We start from the raw sequence: 22,836 nt of genomic DNA, 5'->3' as shown, positions 1-22,836 counted from the left end.
TCAAGTACATTGTGTGCAAAACACAACTAAATCTACTAACTTACAAATACAAAATACAGTTATTAATAGCTGAATAGCTGGCACATCAAATAGTATCTCTGACGTGAAGTTATTTCAATGGGCAGACCTACTCTGATTCAAAACATGTCCAATAGTATACGACAATGCGACCCTTGTCACATTACGCTGTGGTATAAAAATGTTTTTTACTTACAACCCACTGTTGTTTGCGTAGTTTACATTGAACGTATAAAACTTTGGAAGAACTTGGTGAATATTTTCATTGTTTATAAAAAGTATGTCATAGACTGTCGAACTAGCTAGTAAAGTTGAAAGTAAGATTTAACTGTTTATGTCTTAGTTGATATCTGATGAACTTTCAATTGAATGTTTGGTACACAGAATTTAACATTGTACAAAAAATACATTGTTAAAAATATTTCAAAGACTAGATTTTGGTCAGAAAAGAAATTCTAAACTTGAAATGTCCTTCACGACTTCAAAGAATTTTCACGAGAACAATTTCTTAGAAAAGCCCTAAGCTAACAAATAAATAAAAATACACCTGAAACGGTATCACATTTCCTATTAAAAGGCAACGTTACCTGACATGTTATCAGTGACGAAAGTGAAAACGGATCCCACATATTCATTCACACAAACCACATTGACATATATAGGGTGTTTCTTTGGTATTTCGGCGAACAAATGATAACGAATGGATCACTTCACATTTGAAGCAAAAAAATTGCGCACTGTTGTTATGCGGGTTAGGGCATTTAGTCAAGTCTGGTGATAGTATCTACATTTAAAACTATGTTTACTGTAAACATAGTTTCGAATTATAAAAATCATTAAAAATCAATACTTACATTTACATAAGATTTGGTTGTTTTTTGGTATAATGATTCAAATATAAATCTTTTCTTTCAAATGCAAAAAGTTCTTTGCGTTTTCGCAGCCATAAACACTCTGTATAGCTAACGACATATTTCTCACCCCTTATAAAGTGAGCCTACCTAATATCTTCTTTAGGCTACACTTTTGAGCAGGTACTTAGGTGCCTTCCAACGTCACTTTATCCATATTTATACAGAACGCTTATATTCGCCGAGAGTTAAAACTAGGGCTATTTCAAGCCATGCCAAGAATTTGCCAAATTATAAGTATTATCGATATCAGTGCAGCAGAATCGACTTCAGAATCTAAAAAAAAACTTTTTTACAAAAAAATTAAACCGACTTCCCGAGACACTAAAAAGCAAAAAAAAAAAACTAGAACTAGAACTAGAAGTCGGTGTCTTATGGATGTTACTAAGTTAATTTTGCCACCGACTTCTAGGCCGATGCACCTAAAAATAGTTTTTTTTTTTTTGCTTTTTAGTGTCTCGGGAAGTCGGTTTAATTTTTTTGTAAAAAAGTTTTTTATTTAAAGCTTTTCAGTGATACGAATAGTTGTCACTATCCATACAAGTGGGAAGTTCTCATCAATACAAAGAATATAAGTACGAGGTATTTTACATATTCAGTTGTCGAGTTCCCTCGACTTTCTCTGGTCTCCATCATCAGGTCAGCTCCAAACCTTCACTGTAGCAAAGTTCTTGTCAATACAAATAATTTAAGCCCAAACACGAGGTAGTTTACATATTCAGTTGTCGAGTTCCCTCGACCCTCTCTGGTTTCCATCATCAGATCAGCTCCAAATCTTCACTGTTGAATAGTGCTTTTAAGCGTACACCTGAGTGTCAAGTTTTTACCCTATGTATGCCTACAACTTTCGAAGGCTGCCCTCGATTTCTCAGGGTTTCCATCATCAGATCTTGACCTGATGACTATGGGACCAACTGGCAGCTATTCCGAGTCGAACAAAAAAAGAATCACGTAAATCGGTCTATAAACCTCGGAGTAATCGATGTACATACATAGAAAAAAATATACCGGCCGAATTGATAACCTCCTCCTTTTTGGGAAGTCGGTTAAAAAGAAATCACATCTTTCTCGATACAATAGTTAAAATTATGTAAGTAGTTAACCCAAAGCAAATTCCAATATGTATGGTAATGGTAATTTAAATCAAAATTTCAAATTCAAAAACGTAATTCTTCTTGGCAGTCGGATACATAGGAATAGAATCTTTTGATATACACATGTAAGTAGGTATAGCAAAATCCTGTATCAACACAAAACGTCACCATAATATGGACCTACCAATACACCTACATGACAAGATTCCTTCAAGCCGAGACCGTAGCGTTACGACCAACGTACGAGGAACGCAAGGAATCCCAACGTGACGTTTCCGTCGTGTTGTCCATACTTCGACAAACGCTAAAGCCTTATTCACTGTGACTGCTCTGTTTTAGAACATGTAATGTAGCTGTTTACGTGTTTGTGACGTCATCATTACTATTGTAGTTTGGCTTTTGTTTATGTAATAGTTTTGTGTTTTGTTTTCATTTTACTGTTTGAGGGAGATTCCACTTAAGACGTATTATATAGGTGTAGCAAAGATTGTTGTTGAACTTACTATTTCTAATTTTGAAGATTTAAAATTCCATTGTCTATAAGAAACGTAAAATAAACTTGCTTTTAAAATATCATCTATAAATAAATATCAATAAAGAATTTAATGACTATAAAATCAACAATATCGAAATTCAAAAATTCTGTCCCAATATTAAAGCGGGTTCCCCGTGGAGCCAGGCCTCTGGTTGCTCAACACTTGGCAGGTTGTGTTCGCCTGGCCGCACGAGAGAACTCGCAACGTGCTTGGGAGGAATTGCTCACCTTCCCCTATAGAATTCTGCATGTTCAGAAAAGTTTGGCAAACAAAAAGTCACTAACAAAACAAATTAAAGACAATTGTACAACTTTAGGCCATACAGATTTCGATACTAAATTACCGACTCAAAGATGCTCAAATATTTCACGCCTAGTGGAATCAAAGTTGAGTGAAGGTGACATTCGGGGGGCTGCTAGAATTCTCTTCAGCAGTGATGTGGTGGCGCCGTGTTCTCCAGAGACACTTTCCGCTCTGGAGAGTAAACACCCTGCCCCAGCCGATGACCTCTCTTTTCCCGAACCTCCTGATCCGGACACAGATATCCTCACAGTTACAGGTCGACACCTGGTTACAGCCATAGGCTCCTTCAGATGCGGCTCTGCAGGCGGCCTCGACGGCTTGAGTCCGCAACATTTAAAGGATCTCACCTGCCCAAGCGCCGGGGAAGCAGGTGAGTCGCTTTTGAAGGAGCTTACGGCCCTGACCAACCTTATGCTCTCCGGCAAGGTGGACGAAACCGTCATCGACGTTTTGTACGGAGCCAATCTATGTGCTCTGCGCAAAAAGGATGGCGGTATTCGTCCAATTGCCGTGGGGACTACTTACCGTCGTATGGTAGCCAAAATCTGCTCTAAATTTTGTAGTGAGGAAGTTTCGGAAAAATTTCAGCCCCTGCAGCTAGGTTACGGCTCGAAAGGGGGCTGCGAGGCTGCCGTACACGCCCTGTCGACCTATTTAAATCATGGGAAAGGAGATGTCATCCTGAAGGTTGACATCAAGAACGCCTTCAACTCGGTGAATAGGGACACCTTGCTGGCAGAAGTCAAAAAAGAAATACCCAAAATTTACAGTTTTCTTTGGCAATGTTATAGATACCCAACAAAATTATTATATCGGAACAACCTGTTAGAATCCGCTGTTGGCTGTCAACAAGGTGATCCACTCGGGCCTGTGATTTTTAGTTTGGCGATTAACCCAATTATTCGGCAGCTAAATTCTGAATTTAACGTGTGGTATCTCGACGACGGGACCCTGGGAGGCAACAGAGATACTGTTCTTAATGATTTAATTTTCCTAAAAGATAAATTCCACGACATTGGCCTCGACCTCAACCTATCTAAATGTGAACTTTTTATACCCGACTCGACTGACAGACAGACTATTCTTCAAAATTTCCTCGCAATAGCTCCTGAAATTAAACCGATAGACCAAAGTTCTCTTTGCCTCCTTGGATCGCCTATACTGGAAGATTCATTTTCGGATTTTATTGAGAAGAAAATTCAAAATTTTAATGATGTTTCGGAAAGGCTACTCAAAATTAATATGCATGCAGCCATCACCATCATACGGTACTGCTGTTTTGGACCAAAACTTACATATGTCAGCGCAGGAGGCCGGCCTGAGGGTGATTCTTCTCCAGTAGACATATTTCGTGGGCGAAGTTGGGATATGAGCAATAAATGAATGTTTCACGAGCAACCAATCACACAACCGATTTATTCTTGTAACTTTATAATTATAATCTCTATCACAATTTCACAACGAGTCGTAGGACAGTTCCTGGTTTGATGTTGCTCGCACGACGGCCGGCAGAGAAGAGAGCGATGTCTCGTCGGCGCGCGCGAAGCTCCAAACCAGACTCCGTCGAAGTGCTACGTCACAACACTTCCGCCTCGTTGTCAAATCAGCGTCCGTACTATTGATTTCACCGACACGGCCATCCTACTTGACGCACGTCCCGGTGTGTTACTCTGAAACAATATTCAATACACAGTATCACATTGCTCATTAATTCTTGTCAAGAAAGATCTCAGTTTGGGGACGACTAAAGTGAGGCAAAATTAAATGGAATTTTCAAACGCTACATTTAATTGGAAAATTGACAAATTGACAAAAGAAAGATAACAATTAACAACAAAATAATCGTTTCATTACAATATTTCGGAACCAAAATTAGGAAAATCAAAGTAAAACCGATCACTGCCTCTTACAAGAGACAATAAACTCTAAACTGATAAATCAAAACAAAACATTCAAGCTCTACATGTGACCATGGCTACACTTAGCCCAGTAACCTCCAGTTACTCTTTACTCTTTACTGCGAACCTCACATAGGAACGCCGAGTCTACCCTGGACTCATTGGTTTCCACTGAAACCCGACCTCCGCCAGAGCTGACTGCTTACCGCGTACTCACGGACTACTCACTGAGCAGACGCCGATTTCTACCGAGCTACGGCTACACGACAGCCTCTGGTACGGTCCGATCATCATGTAGACTTAATCACTCTCCTCAATATCAGAACTACTTTGCTCAACTTCAACTTCAGTTATACTTTGATTCTCCGGCATCTTTCGCAATCTATCATGTGCGTATTTATAAGTGCGCTTAGAGTTAAGGGATTTAAGATTATAACGATCACCGTCAAGAACTTCTATGACCTCAAACGGCCCTTTAAATTTTGGATCTAATTTTGTTTGATTACGCTCCTCATTCATAACCAAAACAAAGTCACCAACCAAAAATTTATTGAGTCTCGCCTTTGTTGTATCGAATCTACGTTTTTCGTAGGAAGCTGCACTCTCCATGTTACGTAACGCATCACCTCTCACGGTGTTTAAGTCAACATCCTGTTCTACATCATCTGGTGCCATCAAAGAAAGAGGCCGCGCAACCTTGCCTATCAATAATTCTAAGGGACTGGCTTTAGAGGTTCTATTAATCGTGCAGTTAATCGCAAGTTGAACTTCTCCTAGTGAATCCTGCCAAGAACGGTCTTTCGTCTCTACAGCTGTTAACATAGATTTTAAAACCGACATAACACGCTCTACCTGTCCATTAGCGCGTGAAGAGCCCGTCGCGATTAGGTGTAAATCAATATTACTGGAATCACAGAACTCTTTGAACTCTTTACTCGCGAAACATCTTCCTTGATCCGCAATTATTCGAGTCGGACTACCAAATAACGAAACACTATCTTTTACCGCTTTAATACTGCTCTTAGAATCAATATTAACCGTGTGATACAGCAAAACATATTTCGTAAAAGCATCTATTAGGACAAAAACATACTCTTTTCGATCGCTTTTGCCGCTTAGTTTTCCCGTCGCGTCTATGTGTATAGTATGCCATGGCGTACCTACTTTTGGTATTGGGTGCAATTGAGCTTCGACCTTGCCAGAATGTGATTTAGCCACCTTACATGTAACGCAATTGTCAACAAACTTTTTAACGTAACGAGCCATTCCTTCAAACCAGTAAACATCATATAACTTCTCTAATGTCTTATCGTAGCCAAGGTGAATAAGAGACTCATGGATGTTGCTTACTACTGACCACCTAATTGCTCTAGGCAGAATTGGTAAACATTTAGTACGGCCATTACGCTGAATTTTACGATTAAGAACACCTTTACGAATTTCATAAGTTTTCGCTATGTCATCTTTTAACTGTGCATTACTTAAGTCGGAAACAAGCTTAGATATTTCGGGATCACGCTTTTGTTCAGCCAGCAACCAATTACCAGAAAGTTCGGTTAAATTAACAATTTTATTACAATCTACTTTGGACTCTAATTTAGCTACTTGATCGAGTGGTGGGGGATGATTTCGTGACAAAAAGTCTGCGTGAGCCATATCTTTACCTTTATTATAAACGACCTCAAAGTCAAAACATTGCAAGTAAGCCCACCACCTGTGGACTCGTGGTGTCAAGTCAATCTTTTTATGCGATGATTTTAATGAATTGCAATCGGTCACAACTGTAAATTTTCTACCATGTAAGAATTGCCGGAACTGTTTTATTGCATTAACAACCGCTAACGTCTCAAGCTCATAGCTGTGGTATCGTGATTCCGCAGATGTGGTCCTCTTACTAAAATATGCTACAACCCTACGTTTACCTTCAACAATTTGAAATAAAATAGCGCCGTAACCTTCAGAGCTCGCATCCGTGTGCAATTCTACCGGGTATTGAGGGTCAAAAATCATTAAGACTGGCTCTTTTATGAGAACAGAGATAATTTCTTTTCTAATGTCTTCATGACGTTGTTGCCAAGAAAAAGGAACTTTATCACACGTCAATCTGTAGAGGGGACCCATTATGCGTGAAAAATTAGGTACAAACTGTCTAAAATACGTAGCTAAACCTATGAATTGCCTTAACTGAGTGACGGTGGATGGTGGAGGCAAAGTGGACAACGCTTCTACCTTTCTACGATTTGGTCTTATCTCTCCCGACTTAACTTCGTAGCCTAGAAACTCGAGTTCTGTCTTTAAAAATGAACACTTTTTCAAATTCAACGAAAATCCGGCTTGGGTTAATGTTTTTAAAACTATGTCAAGCCTCTCGATACCTGCCTCAATAGATTCAGAAATAATAAGAACGTCATCAACGTAGACTATAACGTAGTCATTTACCAAATTACCTAAAGCATTTACAATTGCCCGTTGAAAAACTGATATCGCATTTCGAAGTCCGAACGGCATGGCTAGATATTCGTACTGACCATCTGGCGTTATAAACGCAGTACGCTGTATAGATTTCTCGCAATGAATAGGGATTAAATGAAAACCTGACGCACAATCTAACTTTGTAAAATAACGCACACCATGCAACCGTGATATTTGGTCTGATATTAGCGGCAACGGATACCGATCAGGAACAGTATTATTATTTAATTCGCGGTAGTCTATGCACATTCTGTCCGAACCGTCGCGTTTTTTAACCAAAAGGGCTGGACTTGCAAATGGAGAACTACTCGGACGAATAATATTCGCACGCAATAACTCATCTACACGGTCACGCATTATTTTTCTTTCTTGAGCACTAAGCCTATAAGGACGTCTTTGCACAGTCAAAGAAGGATCAACTAAACGAATAACGAGTTCACCAGTTGTTACGCGCGTACGTGGCATACCGGTAGTAAAATAGTCTGAATAACGATTTAGTACAGTAATAATGGCAGCTTTATAATCTAAAGAAACGTCAGTATCAATGTGGGTAAAATCATTAGTTGAAAACTTGTCATTATCATTCTGAACGGTGCTCACTAGATCAGTCGAGGGTAGAATACAATTGTTTACATTGTGAATTTTAGAAATGTTAAAATGTGTTGCTGTCATACTAATACTGAATCCTAGTGACAATATTTCACGACCTAGCATTATATCACATTGTAAATAAGCGTCCGGTAAAACATGCAACAATAACTCAATACAATTATTATCAATATCAACAACGCAATTGATCTGAACAGTGCTGAATACTCTCGTTTGACTAATCCCTTTTAAAGTAACTACATTCTGTTGACGTTTACCACAAAATTTACATGATACACTTTCTTTAATAAGTGAGCACTCAGCACCGGAATCATAGAGAAATGGAAAAGACTGACCTTGATGATACAGAATTCCAGCCGGGGGATCAACGACGCATACGTCGACACGTCGCTCGCTGCTTGCTGCCTCGGTGCTGCTGTCACCATTAGGACACCGGGTGGAAATGTGACCTTGCCTTCCACACTTGTAGCAGACGATGATGTTAGTGGAAGTGCCTTGTTGCTGGAATTTGGGTCTTGAGGCTTGAAAGTTTTGTGGTTTTCCTTTAAAGTCTTGTCTGTGAAAACAGTCGGCCTGTCGATGTCCGTTCCTCCCACAGTGGAAACATTTGATCGGGGCTGTATGAGAGGTCTTCGTGCGTTTATTTTCGGGTGCTCCCTGTTCCGGGACTGGACTTGACTTACGCTTTAGGTATGTAAAAGCTTGTAATTCTTGCTGTAAGCGCTGGCGATCTTTCAATTCAGATGTAAAAGCCATTCTTTGTAACCGCGAATCGAACTGGGAGATGTGTGCTACTGTTGTTGCCACCACTATTTGTTCGACCGTAAGATTCTTCCAGCGATTGAATAGCAGTGACATGACACGACTACCGTACGCGGCTAGGGTCTCATCTTCTTTGGGTTTGTCGGTACTAAGCTTTATCAGAGTACCTGCAGGCGTTTCCGTACTCACAAATCTGGCAATGAATAACTCCTTAAAGTCTGCCCATGTCATGCCTGGGTAGGAGACCGTAGACAGCCACGCTGATGCCGTTCCTTTGAGCGCCTTGCTAATGGTGACGACAAGCTGACCTCCTTCCATCGGGTTATCGGCAAAGCACAGATCTGAAGTGGCACACCAGGAACGTGCATCTGCGTCCGTCTTGTCTGGGTCGAATTCTGGAAGCGTCACAAGTTGGGTGGAATGCTTTGGCTTATTCAGGGCTTCAATAAGGGCTTTCATATTTGAATTTTGGACTTCAAATAATAACCGCCACGTGTCGCCGCTCCCGCCATTTTCGCCACGTGGTGTAACATCGGTGCGATTTTCGTCTATTTGTTCAGATCCAACTTCTGATGTCAGCGCAGGAGGCCGGCCTGAGGGTGATTCTTCTCCAGTAGACATATTTCGTGGGCGAAGTTGGGATATGAGCAATAAATGAATGTTTCACGAGCAACCAATCACACAACCGATTTATTCTTGTAACTTTATAATTATAATCTCTATCACAATTTCACAACGAGTCGTAGGACAGTTCCTGGTTTGATGTTGCTCGCACGACGGCCGGCAGAGAAGAGAGCGATGTCTCGTCGGCGCGCGCGAAGCTCCAAACCAGACTCCGTCGAAGTGCTACGTCACAACACTTCCGCCTCGTTGTCAAATCAGCGTCCGTACTATTGATTTCACCGACACATATAACTTGCGTGCTTCCCATTTATGGAAGCACACCAACCTTTTGGACAAAATCGACGAAATTATAAGACATACACTATCATCCATTTTAAATGTGGCCTTGGACGACAGAGCTTGGTCTCAAGCGACTCTTCCCATCCGTATGGGAGGACTTGGTGTCCGTAAAATTTCCAGTGTAAGTTTACCAGCCTTTATTTCCTCGGTCCATGGCACTGAGAAATTGATCAGGAAAATATTACCCACCACACTGGTCAATTTTGAGGTGCCAAGCCTGACTGAGGCTTTAAACGCTTGGAAAGTCGCATGCCCCAACACCGACTTACCCGCCAACCTGTCCTCTCAGAGACAGTGGGATGAGCCGCTCTGCAGAGTAATACGGAAAAGTTTAATCGATACGTCAATGACTTCTGCAGAGCGAGCGCGCCTACTGGCTGTGGGTGAATGGGAGTCGGGTCTATGGCTTCTTGCACTTCCGTCCTCAAACACAGGCACCATGTTTGATGACACCACCTTCAGACTCGCCGTTTGCCTCCGACTAGGTGCTCCATGCTGCTCTCCTCATCGCTGCCACTGCGGGGAAGCTGTCAACAGCCTCGGTCACCACGGCCTGTCGTGCAGCCGGAGTGCCGGCCGCATACCACGACATGCCAACATAAACGACGTGATCCGTCGCGCTCTTGTTGCCGTCGGCGTGCCAGCCGTACTCGAACCAAATGGCTTGGCACGCGACGATGGCAAGAGACCAGACGGCATGTCGCTATTTCCGTGGAAGGTGGGTAGGACTTTAGTGTGGGACGCGACATGCGTCGACACTCTTGCGCCATCTCACCTTCCCGGAACTGCATGTCGTGCTGGCTCCGCCGCTGCACAAGCAGAGAACCTCAAGCGGCGCAAATATAGTAACCTTATAGGCAATTACATGTTTGAGCCGTTTGGGGTTGAAACTCTAGGGCCGTGGGGTCCGAGCGCCCACCTTCTTGCCAGGGATATTTCCCAGCGCCTGGTTGACACTTCCCGGGACCCAAAGGCTGGCTTTTATTTCGCACAGAGGTTGAGCATTGCCATCCAACGTGGCAATGCTGCCAGTCTTTTGGGTACATTACCCAGTGACAGCGATGAGGAGCAATTTTTTGATGCCCTATATTAGTTTTAAGTTGTATATATATATAAGTTTATTTTATTTTCAATTATTTTCAATTAATGTAAATATTTTGTGAATAGATAAATAAAAACAACGCAACTCAATCAAACTTCTTGTTTTGCTGTTTCAAACCACAAATTCTCATGCCATCTTCCAAAAGCCGTCCAAATACTTTAAGAAGAGAGATTCGACACAAACGCAAAACTTGGTGGCATTCCGGTAAATATCGACATTTGAGCTAACGACTAGTTTTCCGTTCCCCGGCGTCACTCGTCCATCCTTTCACGGATTGAACCGGTAGCAGATATATATCTACTGTTTTTGGTTATTAAATATGTATTTTGGATCTAGTTTAAGCCAAAAGTTATAATAAAAAATACGAGATTCAGTGTAAATGTGTGAAATAACTATTTATTTAACTTAAATTATACACAGAACATTTCTAAATAGCTACGTAATGAGAAAACTAATGTTTTGAGCTCAGCAAAACCAACAGAAAACTATAAAAAACTTTGTTTGTCGGTGTTGGCAGTCTGGATTCAAATAAAAAAGTTAGTCCTTATGAAACTCCATCTGCACGAATCTCGGTTCCCGCCTTTTTATACGCTGATGAAAATCTGAGCTAGAGAAGTACCACAGCGACATCTGGCGTCATTTATGAGCAATATTAAATAAGAAGAGACAGTGAAACCGCTCTTGTAAAAGCCCCTCGTAATAAAATGGCAAGTTACGCTATCTATTGATAGCACTACACTTCGTAAGCTTGCCTAACGACAGCGCCATCTAGTGGCGGAAAGCGAAATGAAGTAAAAGCTTTTGCGTGTTAGGGAAATGACTTTTCTCGGAGTGAAACGTAGGGAGATGTTTCCCGTGAAAGCGCAAAGAGAGCGCTGAGAGAAAATGGTTGTCTCAAACTGGATGATTTTTCTTCACATTAAAGATGCTCTAAGCCTTAATAAACTAGGGGTACAGCCAAGAGGGCGGTAATAAGGCGATAAAACAAAGTAATCATTAATTACTTAATGGTTGAGTATCTGCAGTTTATTGATAGGGTAACGAAATGTGAACTAATATTCGTTTTTGTCCTTTTAACGTAAAGACTAAGATTCAGTGAAGCTAAAATTCAATTGATCAAAACAGAGATATTAAATTACGTGATTAATAAAAAACAATGCATAATTCTCAAAAGCCTGTTACGGTTGAGAATTAAGATTCCTCAAAAAAGATACGTTTCTCAAAAGATAACTTTCTTCACTTATACCTATACCACATAAAATTCTATATTATCTATTTTCTAAGTCCAGAAAAGTATAATGATTATATAAAAATAATAGTCTGTTAAAATATATATTCTCAGAATATCAATTAATACCGTAAATTCATTTAAACAATAGCTATCTTTCAAACCTCTAACAACATTTGAAATCTACTAGTTTACCCCCACCGGCAGCGCATTAAGCAACTCGGATCGTTTACAATAAATCACTTAAATCTGCGACATTAATCAAACAATAACCGGTAGAAATTGGATCCTCACCTCATCATAAGCTTTTAGAGATCCTTTGTGAGCTAAAGAGCTCTGACATAACGTGTTATCAAATAAAAGAAAGGTGTGAATTTTCACAGGCGGTTATCGAAGCCCCACCTACTTAAGATGGCGCCATCCCCTCCACTCCACGAACAGCCAGTAGCGTTAGAGAATCTCATCTCGTTCATACCTACAGCCACCGCGGCCGATCTCTTGGCACCACCTATTTTCGGATGCAATTATCAGTTTCCGGCAAACTCGAAGCTAAGAATTTAGTCTTGGGTTTAATCTCCGCGGCCAATGTTTAGTGAAGTGACATTATAGGCGTAACATTTACGATTACCAAATGAAGTTATAATTTAATATAATATCGAGCAAAATGGATACGATAGATGACATTTCTAGCACTTGTGAAAACGAATACTTATGTAAACGAGAAGATAATAGTGTACTGTGTAGTGCCGAAAGAGACTCTAGTTACGATTGTGAATCAGAAACCGAATATGATAGTGAAAACGAAACAATAGATATTTGTGATAACAGTGAACAATCAAGCCATCGGAACACTGAAACCAAAAATATTAAAAACGGTATAAATCCTTTACTAAATCCTGATAAAAGATGTTTTTTGGAATCAAGCCGCGTAATATTTCCAACTCATGCTTTGGACAATCTTAGAAATCTGTGCAATAGTAGTGAATCTTCGCATAATAGTTCGAAAGAGTCAGTGAACAGTGTTATTCACGGTAAAAGTAAAACGTTTCTTATAGACAGTATATTAGGGAATAATAAAAGCAATAGTTCGAAACTTGCTAGTAACATACGCGCCGATAGTGGTGACAATATCGAGGAGAATGCTGATGAACATAATGGTAAGAACTTTAAACTAACAAATTAAGGGGAGGGGAATAACGGCTAGGATCGCTGCAGCAGCGTCACTCTCGTCTTAGTGCGAAAATTATCAAGTTCAATTTTTGCTGAACCCTGGCCGCCGCGTTCGAATGTAAAAATAACCTATATCACCATAGCATAATTTAAATTGCAGTTTTTACAGCATACCATCTTCCCCTGGAGGACTTATTTCCGTAACTATATATACATATTTACATACTAAAATATGTGTGTTTCTGTTAAAACAAAATTCGAAATCACTTTAAATCAAGCTCCAAAGATTACCCTCCTAGTACCTTACATATTATAATCAACCTTTTTACTGCCCTACTGCGCACAGCGCATAGATAGGTACCTCTACTCGTATACAGATTAGGAAGTAAAGTATGAAAAACTGAAGTCTCGAATGTTCATGCCTGCTCGTCAGAGCGGAATAAAGCCTGATTCACCAGCACGCCATTATTTAATTTTTTAAATAGGCCTAAGTATCATAAAAAAACTTATATAACGTGAGAAGTCTATTTAATTTATTCTGATACGAAGAATCATTTAATATTATATGGTACCTCTTGTTGATTAAGCGAAAGTAGTAGGTGTATCGCTTCCTAAATTTCCTATAAAATACTTAGGGGTTCTGTGAACATTTGCATGGAAAATATACTTAATGTAAATCTTTGTAACAGTATCGTCAACGTCAACGTGTCCAGATCTGAACGCGCTGAACGACGCCGGATTGTTGGCTGGCCATGCGTATGCGCATTGGCTGGCCACGCATCAACCCTCCGCCGCCCTTTATGGTAACTATTAAAATAACTTTTATTTAAAACATATTTTAAGACCTATTTATAAGTTTTATTATACAATAAGTAAGTTGTACATCGTTATGGTTAACGTGGCATAATATTATCGGATTAAACATCTATCCTCGTAATTAGGCACAAAATAAATACCCACCTAACCTATGTAAGGTAAGCGCTTAAAATAAGCTGGACCAAGAATAATGATAACTTTGATTTCATAACCAACATTAAAATCGAGTAATTTCTATTTTGTTAAAAGTAAGCACAAAACATAAGTTTTGAAGTTGGTAAATTACTGCCTTCTTTCCCTTTCGTCTCCTTCTTATTAATTCCTAAGCTTATCTTATTCACCAAATCCTAAAAGCATTAAAAATGATCGGTTACCATACCACATCTCCACAGTAACGCATTTAATAACTTTGGTGTTACGATACCGTCATATGCGTGCGTTACAATCGCGTGCACTTCGCCCGGTGTGATGCTTCGCACGCCTAATTCGCACGCAATCATCCCTCACACGTAATATTATTTAATTACCTTTCTATTCTTTATTATCATTGCTCTAAGCCTTGAATTTATATATCGATTTTGCACCTACCTATTTATTACAATGTAATGAAAGTACATTTATTAAATTCCCCACATAGTAAACCAAGGCAATACCGTTACATCTTAAAATCTCTAATTGGGAAAGAGTTAAGTGTGCCACGTATTTAAATATAATCTTTGATGAGCAATGACGATGAATCATTAATACCGTAAGTCAAATACCGAACGTTAGCGTTCCAGTAAATCTGTATACTTACTCAACATCAGTTTTGTCACATTTGTTGGTCCAGCAGTGAAGGAATTTCGGTGGCTATAAAATTAGTGTGAGTGTGTAACGTCCGGGAATAGCCCGGGGGTCCGAACTCAAACTTTCTATGTCAACTCGAAGCGACACAACTGCATTGACATTTGACATTCTTTCACTTTATTTGATGCAGACTGCTGGAAACAAACGAAAAGATTGTCGCCAGACCACTGTTTTTTTAAACGTAATGGCTACCTATTTTGAGGCTATTTTTATAGCCCACATCCGCATACTAAATTCGTGAGCAAACTGTATTTTCTTTTCATATAAAGAGTGTAAATCATTTCGATGCACCTGCAAATTGATCTATTATCAGTTTTCAAAAATAATTTATTTGTATTTCGCAATTCAACAATGGGCAGACTTTTGCAAGATCTTAACGACAGGAAATGGGCAATAAAGTAGATAATCATATGTGAATCTGCGAACATTTTAAATTCAGTGACACACGCTAGCGTATGTTGTAAAAACTGATGTTAACACGATTTGTTGACTGTTCTAACTAATTGTAACATCCAACAAGTTGGTTACACATAGCGTTATGGTTCGCGCGATTAGTACGAGGGCACATTCGACGAAATGTCGCCAGCCGTCGGACGGTGGTCGCGACTTCGCACCGAGGTGTAGGCAAACAGCTGCCGCGACGATAATTACCAACAAAGCTCTGGTGTTTATGCATCGCCTTAACGCGGACCCTGCTGTGATCGAACTCCATCCAGGAACTGAGTTTACACCACACCTATGCACTACATACTGAGAAATAGACTCCGTCAATAATGTTGTTAATTGTTAATGAAATACTGAAATGGAAGCTCGTGTTCGGGCCTGCCTTTAGACCTAGTAACAATAGAATGCGAAAAGCTGAACGAATCTTGTGATACACCATTCAACATTTTCAGAAAATTACATTATAGGTTCTAATAAGTTATCAAATACGTTGGTCACGAGTCACGACCTAGCTTTGGCATTTACCTAGGCCATAACGGCATTGGTTATGAAAGAGTAGGTAATCTTCGTACGTTTTTATTTATGCAATCCTGTATAATTCTGTCCTTCAACTATGGCCCAAGAAACTTACAGAAAAATATATTTTAGAAGCACAGATATATGCCATTATTTATAGGTTTTACAGAAACATTTTTAGGGCAGCTTGCATCGCACAAATTGTTGATTAGCATGAATGATCAACAATTTTCTTATTGTAGGATGCGTGCAAATTTTTTAATCATAGGATTCAATTAATCTTAGGATTCTATAATGTAACAACGATTAAACTCAATATAGTGTGGAATAGTGTAGTAAATAATATTGTGCGTATTAAATATGTACCATTTGTTACAAAATGAGTAACTTTAAAGAACTTCTTAACATTTTATTTTCGTATGTGTAAAAAACGGAACATTACATTGAGTGAACAAATATTTCATTGAGTGTAACTTAACATATTTCTTATTCTTTAACTTCTACTAAATTTTGAAATGCACTGAAAAACCTGGATGCTCGTAAAATGCTTACGTAAATAGTTAGCAGTCGGTTAGTAAGACCATCGCACATCACCGACCACAATGCTGTGTTGACACGCGAGATGTCAAACTGCGCAGTCGCTGCACAAACAGACTGATTGTGTTTATAGCCACTTAACGAGAGCCTGTCATAATTCCGATTAGTGTTCGAAAAAACTTTACTACGTATTTGTTTTAGCGAGAGCAGCTACTTTGTAAATGAAGGAGACGCTTTCAAAACCTCAAAACTATGAACGTGCAAGTTTTATTCGCACACAGAAAACAGAATTACAATTATGTAGCTTAACATGCATTTTTCTTTTGTAGATGACAAGAATAATAGACGACCACGTAGAGCCGGACCAGAGAGAAAGCCAAGACAAGCTTACAGCGCGAAACAACTAGAACGATTGGAAGCCGAGTTTAAAATCGACAAGTATCTAAGCGTATCGAAGAGGATGGAACTATCAAAAGCTTTGGGTCTAACTGAGGTACAGATAAAGACGTGGTTTCAGAACAGAAGGACGAAGTGGAAGAAGCAGTTGACTTCTCGTTTGAAAATAGCTCAGCGTCAAGGGTTGTTCCCGGGGCAGATTTTCGGCCACGCCCCGCCGGCTTACTCACTGTTGAATCCGTACGCGTACACGCCTCTAAGTTGTGTCTTTACACCGGTAACATTGCCATCTTCGCCACCTTAGGGAAAGACTGCACATAGAATTAAGGCGAAAAATATTAATTCGAAGACAGCATACTGGTGACATTAAAGCTACGTCGGTCAGTTTTCATTTCTTTTGATAGTGCATCGTAGCCTCATTGGTAAAACTGAAATGTTTCGCTTACAAATTAGTTTACTCATACATAATTTTAACGGCCCCCTATTTAGTAATTCCAGCAACAGTTTTGTTCTGTTTCCAAGTGTTTTAATAGCGTGTTAACTATTTTGATTGCTTCGCGAACTGTACATAATTACTTAACTTGCTACTTTTGTCACTGTTGATCCTAAATCGGAGGTGTCAAATATAACACGCGCAGGAATATGTTGTCTTAACGTTAAAGTAGTAATAAACATAAAGTTTCGTCACAACACGAAATTTAAAAGTAAGTAATAAGCTGGGTACTCACTTAGCAGTGTAGCACGTAACGAATCAGATACGGTATCAAGTGAGTACGTAGGCACGAGCCCGCTGCGAGCCGCTCGCGCGTGGATCGCTGTAAGCTCGCAGTGACCCGCCGAGTGGCGGTTTCACTGCGAACACAAAGGCGGCTCGCAGTGTGCTCGCGAGGACCGTGGACGAGCCGTACCCACTTGCAGGTTGATACCGTATCTGATACGTTACGTGCTACACTGCTAAGTGAGTACCCAGCTATAGACATGCTACTAGGTAAGTAGAAACCTAATTATATTCTTTTGTAATTTTAAGTTAGTACCTAGATGATGTAGATTGAGGTTATCTGTAGAGCCTAATTAATAAGTTAAAATAAGTAATGTTCATAATGTAAACTGAGATGTATGTATTGTTATAATTTTAGCAAATACATAAGCAATATCACATGCAATAAAATATTAGATACTTTATTGCCTTTATTTCTTTAACTAATATTTTTTAACTTTAATATTTCACGACGTAGTAGGTAATCACGTGTATCATAATGAAATGTATGTAGTGAATAATTATGGTGTGTCAAAGACATTATAATATAACAAAAAACATTGTACTTCATAAAATAAAAAAAAATAACACGTAACAAGAAACAACATAGATATTGTTAGGAGTTGGTAGTGCAATGTGCTCTCGGATAGTGGATATCGCAGTCAGCTCCACCGAGCCCCAGGGTCGCAGCTCGAAGGGCACCTAGTGCTCCACCGCGGGTCCATGCTACTCCCGCACTGTGGGGTAACGAAAATAGCAACGATTCAAAAATGAGCTTTTTTTAGACTCTGTGTATTTTTCAAAATAGCTACCTAATCAATTCGCAGAAAATAAGCAGGGACATATAAGGGATATGCAGGACATACGCTCTGAATATCTTAAGTTGATGTGGATAAAACCGTAAATAATTAATTGTAACGAACGAAATTATTCTTTCAAAAAACATCACTTCTAGGTTACTTTTTTTTTTAAAGCGATCAACAAAACGAACAGCCGTGTTGCCGAGTGTTCGAATACTTACTGCCAAACTGGTAACCAGTACCAATTGCTATCACGTAGATCCCGAGCCTTCTTATTCCCCACACATAAGGCTCGGTACAGACAAGGAGTGGAGCGCGGCCGCAGTGCCAACAGTGCGTAACGAGCCATCTTGTTCACTGAAGGAATGGTAGTACTCTCGTGTGTCTCTCGCTTAACCCGAAATACGTCATCCACGTTAACCGTATCACCGCTGTTGTCCACCATTTGCATTACTTGAGGTTGTTGTGGATTCTGAAAGTAATGTTCACCTTTTTCATTTTATTACACAAAATACTTAGTCGGAATAAGTGACTGGACCTACGACAATTATTGCTTTTAGTTAGAATAAAATTCCCTTCCATATAACTAAACTTTATATATGTATAGCTTCCAGAATACAGAACGACACTCACCATGGTGATACACATGAGTACTTGCAGAATAAACATGCCGAAAGATAAGAAAGCGATCCCCGTAAGCGATATGTCGAACAGATCAGCTAAACCAAGACTGTGACTGTCGTGTTCTGCATATTCTTCAACCACATGGGTTTGTTGAACTGCCGCTGGGTGATGGTATAGTGGCGGTGGAGGAGGAGGCATGGAATACTCGTAACCGCCACCTGAAAATGTTGATTTGATAACCACATGAGAAGTACATACTTGTTGTAGGACAAGGTGGTAGTGAGATAATGCAGATAATTCAATTTCTAAAATCGAACTTAGGTAGGTATTGCAATTGAGATCCCAATTTTTTTAAGTGGGATTCACTCCGTACTTACAAAGTGTGCTAACTAATGAGAACTACCAGAGGGCTTTCTATTTATCAATATAGTTTCTGTGTGTTCAAAAGAGTTCTTTGTATTCCATAATTCAGCTTTCTTCTTCATCCTTCTTATGTCTACGTGTAATGTCTATGTGCAAAAATAGCGCTAATGTATTGTGCAGTTCATATGTTGCGTTACTTGTCTCCATTTCATTACCCTTACTATACTTAGCAAGATCCGGCGGTGGTACATCGGGAGCTCCATAGCCTGTGAACTCCTTGCCTCCCTCATACACTTCGTAGCCTTCTCTTGTTTGAAGCGTTGGTACTTGAGGCGCCGACGGGGCTGCTGAAGCCCCTGCTAGTGAAACGTTGCTGTTGCCAGTATTTGCGGCAATATTGGCTACGTTGTGGACATCGTTAAGTGCTGCCACCCTATAATTAAATATGTACTTTAAACAGTGCACATCTACATAGTTACATCTAAGTCTCTGTACTGTAAATAGTATGCAGAATACATGCTACAAAACAGACTTCACGTTGTAAGTAATTTACGAATGAGAAGTTGTCAGATTTCGGCAGCTAAGGTAAGCAGTTAATTAAAGCCAACGTTCGCGCAGCAAAGCGACGTTTCAAGGCTTTTTAAAGAAAGTAACCCGGTAAATCAAGAACCTATTTTCCCTGTTTGAAGAAATGTGGTTAATCTTACTTGGCAAGCCACTCTTGGTAGTTAGCGGAGCCAACGTCAAACATCACATTATTCCTCAAATCTTGTCTCCGCATAAGCATGTTATCTTTAACTTCGGTGAATGGCCTTCCGATCCTATTTTGCAGAACACTTTTACCCATTTCTTCCAAAATTTGATCGGCTATGTAGTTGCGACAATGAAATTCGTTCATCATTTTTCTGTAAGCAATATATTTCTTACTATTAAAAGGGTAGTTAGAGGACCATTGTTAATTATAATGAAAAAAATATACTTAATTCGATATGGTTAAGCAGTAACATCATCTGCCTAGCCTTTTATATTGAGCTCATACAACGACTAAAATAGGTCCCGAGGATAATGAAATCCACTTCTATCAAATAATATATTTACTTTCAACACCATAATTATTTTGAGTAAGGTTAAGTGTCTTAATTGCTGGATTCATCTTGTAATTAGGAGTAACAAAGAGATATATTCTCTTTTTTTGATACATTTGGATAAGCAACTACTTAAATCTTATCTCGACTCGGCTCTCTAAGAAATCCCCAAATAGCAACTATATACCTATTCTACTTTAGTGATAAACATATTAAAGACAAAAAAAAACATCATCAGATACCTGTGAAAAGCGAGTGTCGACAGTGCCGCATCAATAGATCCATTAACTGACTGCTCTACAGGTTTGCTAAGCGTATTATTAACTCGTTGAACATCTTCTGTTTCACCATCCACCATAAAGAACGTTGGCATCAGATCAGAACGAAGTATATCATTCACATTTAATTCACTTTCAAACATTTTACAAGACACGATCATCAAATATTGGAAAAGAACTGTGAGTATTCTGTACATTTTGTACCTAAGAGCAAATGTCGTGTGCTTCTAGGCTTACAGTAGAACAACAAATGGCACACCACACAATGAGTATCTTGGACAAATATATTATTCGAGTTATAAAGCGGAAAATGGTCCGCAGATAAGCGTTGAAATTAAGATAATCGTAAATGTTTATAACGGTAAGTAAATGTGATCTTGAAACAAGTTGGCTGTTCGTTCATAGCTAAAGAAATTAAGGTAATTGGAAACGCTTTATCATTATCACGATGTTATGTATGTGACTAAGCAGCTAGGTACCTAAGTAAGTAGATTGGATGTGCGAGAAATTATTAGATTCAGTGCCTAATCGCAAACGTCTCAACCATACCTCACAGGTAGGTATGAAAGGTATAGAATCTATTATAAAGCACCCCTACCCGACCCCCGTGGCTCTTTAATACCCCCTTGGGGGTAAAAGATCCATTGTTGTATTACAAATGTTCGGATGTCATATCGAAGACGTTTGACGTGAGAACAAACCATATTGCACCCGCACCATTAAAAAGCTTTTTATCTGCGGCGGGTAAACAGATTTTGCGAGGGTGTCGGATTAGATATTATGTGGCTTAGTTTATTCTGCTACTGATATTAAAGGGTACCTAATGGTTTTATTAACATTTCGTAACTTACTACTGTAGTTACTACGTAAGTAGGTACTACAAACATGAGAAACCATCTGTCGTTACCTTCTTCCTTAGCAAAGAACTAGATTAACTCAAATAAAAGGTAACGCATAAATATTGAAACCAACTTACAAAACACAGCAAAGCGTAGGTAGGTACGTAGTTTAAAAAATTCGTTATAGTGAGTGATCTACCATGGTCCGCGATCAGGCATCGGGGGTAATTACACTTATACTCGGGAAGAGATATTCTGGAAGTATGAGTGTGTCAAGCTGGCTGTAAATTGATGTACTGATAACTAAAAATACTTAATCTCAAATATCCAGGGCGTCAGATCAGAAAATAAAATATGTAGGTATCTTCATATCACTAAAAAGTTAAATAGTAATATAGGTACCTACTAATTACATAAACATAAAGACTCTGAAAAAAATATTTTACAAAGATCATTATCCTAATATATAACCCGGTTTATATTTGGATAATGATCTTTGTAACATATTTTTTTTAATGTTTAGATATTGGCAGTAGGTACCAGTGGCGAGGCGTCCTTATAAGCCGATTCCCATCGGCTTCCCTTTCGAATTTCAAGAAAGAAGCATAGGTATAAGTTATAATATAGGTATAGGTATAATTAATATAATCATTTAAACCACACAATTTAAATATGTAGGTATAACAAAACGCCTACCACCGTAAAAAAATTGTCTATAAATTACTTGAAACATTTTGCTCCTACTAAATAAGCCGCGGCTTCCGCCTCCATACAAAACTACGCTTGCGTGACGTCATCCACGCCGCGCCGCGCGATGTTCGCAAAATAAGGGCGAGCGGTAAGCCGGCTCACGGAGCGGCTTCCACCAATCAAAACTCGCGAGTGAACGAGAAAGAACGCGTCAAGAGTAGAGTAGCTATATCTGTCTACGCGCGAGTGACAGCGCTTTCTCAAATATGTAAACAAACAAATCAGACAAATTCACTCTCATTGTTCTTATTTTGTTTTAGATAATACCATTAACAATTTGTTCTTTGTATTACTTAATTGAATTTATTAGTGTGTGTATCATTTGGAAATAACATAGTTCGTGTGTGTTTTAGTTACATTATGTCAACATAGATGGCGTTGTGCATTTTTATGCATATCCTGAATCGCGGTGTTAAGATTCTCCGCGATTTAATGACCCTAGTTGGGAATTTATTTATTTTTATAAATTCACCAAGTATATAATTTTGATTATTTTTCCGACCCAAATATCGACCAATAGAATTGCACCATTCGACGTCACGTGGTACAACCTACATGGTATTATACTGAAAAATTTTCAGTGAAAATTTTTTGAATATTTTCTCTGGTCGTTGCTACGTCAAACTGACAGGTTGTGGCCGACATTTGGGACGGAAAAATAATCTCCCGAATACCACACGAGCTTCATAATTATCTGGCATTTCCCTCAAGGTTCCCTG

At 39.3% G+C, this 22,836-nt stretch overlaps 2 protein-coding genes across 2 annotated transcripts; one reads left to right on the top strand and one right to left on the bottom strand.

Annotated features, from left to right (window-relative positions):
* The first annotated feature begins 12,560 nt into the window (after window positions 1-12,560).
* LOC124631994 (homeobox protein B-H2) lies at window positions 12,561-17,342 on the top strand. The gene is made up of 3 exons (XM_047166647.1): window positions 12,561-13,053; window positions 13,756-13,869; window positions 16,555-17,342. Exons 1-3 carry the CDS (start codon window positions 12,561-12,563, stop codon window positions 16,923-16,925), a joined length of 978 nt encoding a protein of 325 aa, XP_047022603.1. The 3' UTR covers window positions 16,926-17,342.
* A 557-nt stretch (window positions 17,343-17,899) lies between these two features.
* On the bottom strand, window positions 17,900-20,759 carry LOC124631928. The gene is made up of 6 exons (XM_047166565.1): window positions 20,493-20,759; window positions 19,873-20,070; window positions 19,387-19,598; window positions 18,812-19,020; window positions 18,400-18,650; window positions 17,900-18,115 (listed from the first exon to the last, which is right to left on the bottom strand). The coding sequence occupies exons 1-6, from the start codon at window positions 20,723-20,725 to the stop codon at window positions 17,995-17,997; spliced, it is 1,224 nt and encodes a 407-aa protein (XP_047022521.1). The 5' UTR covers window positions 20,726-20,759; the 3' UTR covers window positions 17,900-17,994.
* Window positions 20,760-22,836: the final 2,077 nt, after the last annotated feature.

The sequence above is a fragment of the Helicoverpa zea genome, chromosome 7, assembly GCF_022581195.2.
Source record: "Helicoverpa zea isolate HzStark_Cry1AcR chromosome 7, ilHelZeax1.1, whole genome shotgun sequence".
NCBI lineage: Eukaryota > Metazoa > Arthropoda > Insecta > Lepidoptera > Noctuidae > Helicoverpa > Helicoverpa zea.
This window is presented reverse-complemented; position numbering and strand designations above follow the sequence as displayed.

What these genes read in the sequence shown, in the direction of transcription:
- LOC124631994 (XM_047166647.1), top strand. Translation starts at nt 12,561, where the DNA reads ATGGATACGATAGATGACATTTCTAGCACTTGTGAAAACGAATACTTA. An exon ending in GAATGCTGATGAACATAATG is followed by an intron (nt 13,054 to 13,755) that starts GTAAGAACTTTA and finishes TCTTTGTAACAG; the next exon opens with TATCGTCAACGTCAACGTGT. An exon ending in ACCCTCCGCCGCCCTTTATG is followed by an intron (nt 13,870 to 16,554) that starts GTAACTATTAAA and finishes TTTCTTTTGTAG; the next exon opens with ATGACAAGAATAATAGACGA.
- LOC124631928 (XM_047166565.1), bottom strand. Translation starts at nt 20,725, where the DNA reads ATGTACAGAATACTCACAGTTCTTTTCCAATATTTGATGATCGTGTCT. An exon ending in GCCGGATCTTGCTAAGTATA is followed by an intron (nt 19,021 to 19,386) that starts GTAAGGGTAATG and finishes CAACATTTTCAG; the next exon opens with GTGGCGGTTACGAGTATTCC. An exon ending in TACTCATGTGTATCACCATG is followed by an intron (nt 18,651 to 18,811) that starts GTGAGTGTCGTT and finishes CATTACTTTCAG; the next exon opens with AATCCACAACAACCTCAAGT.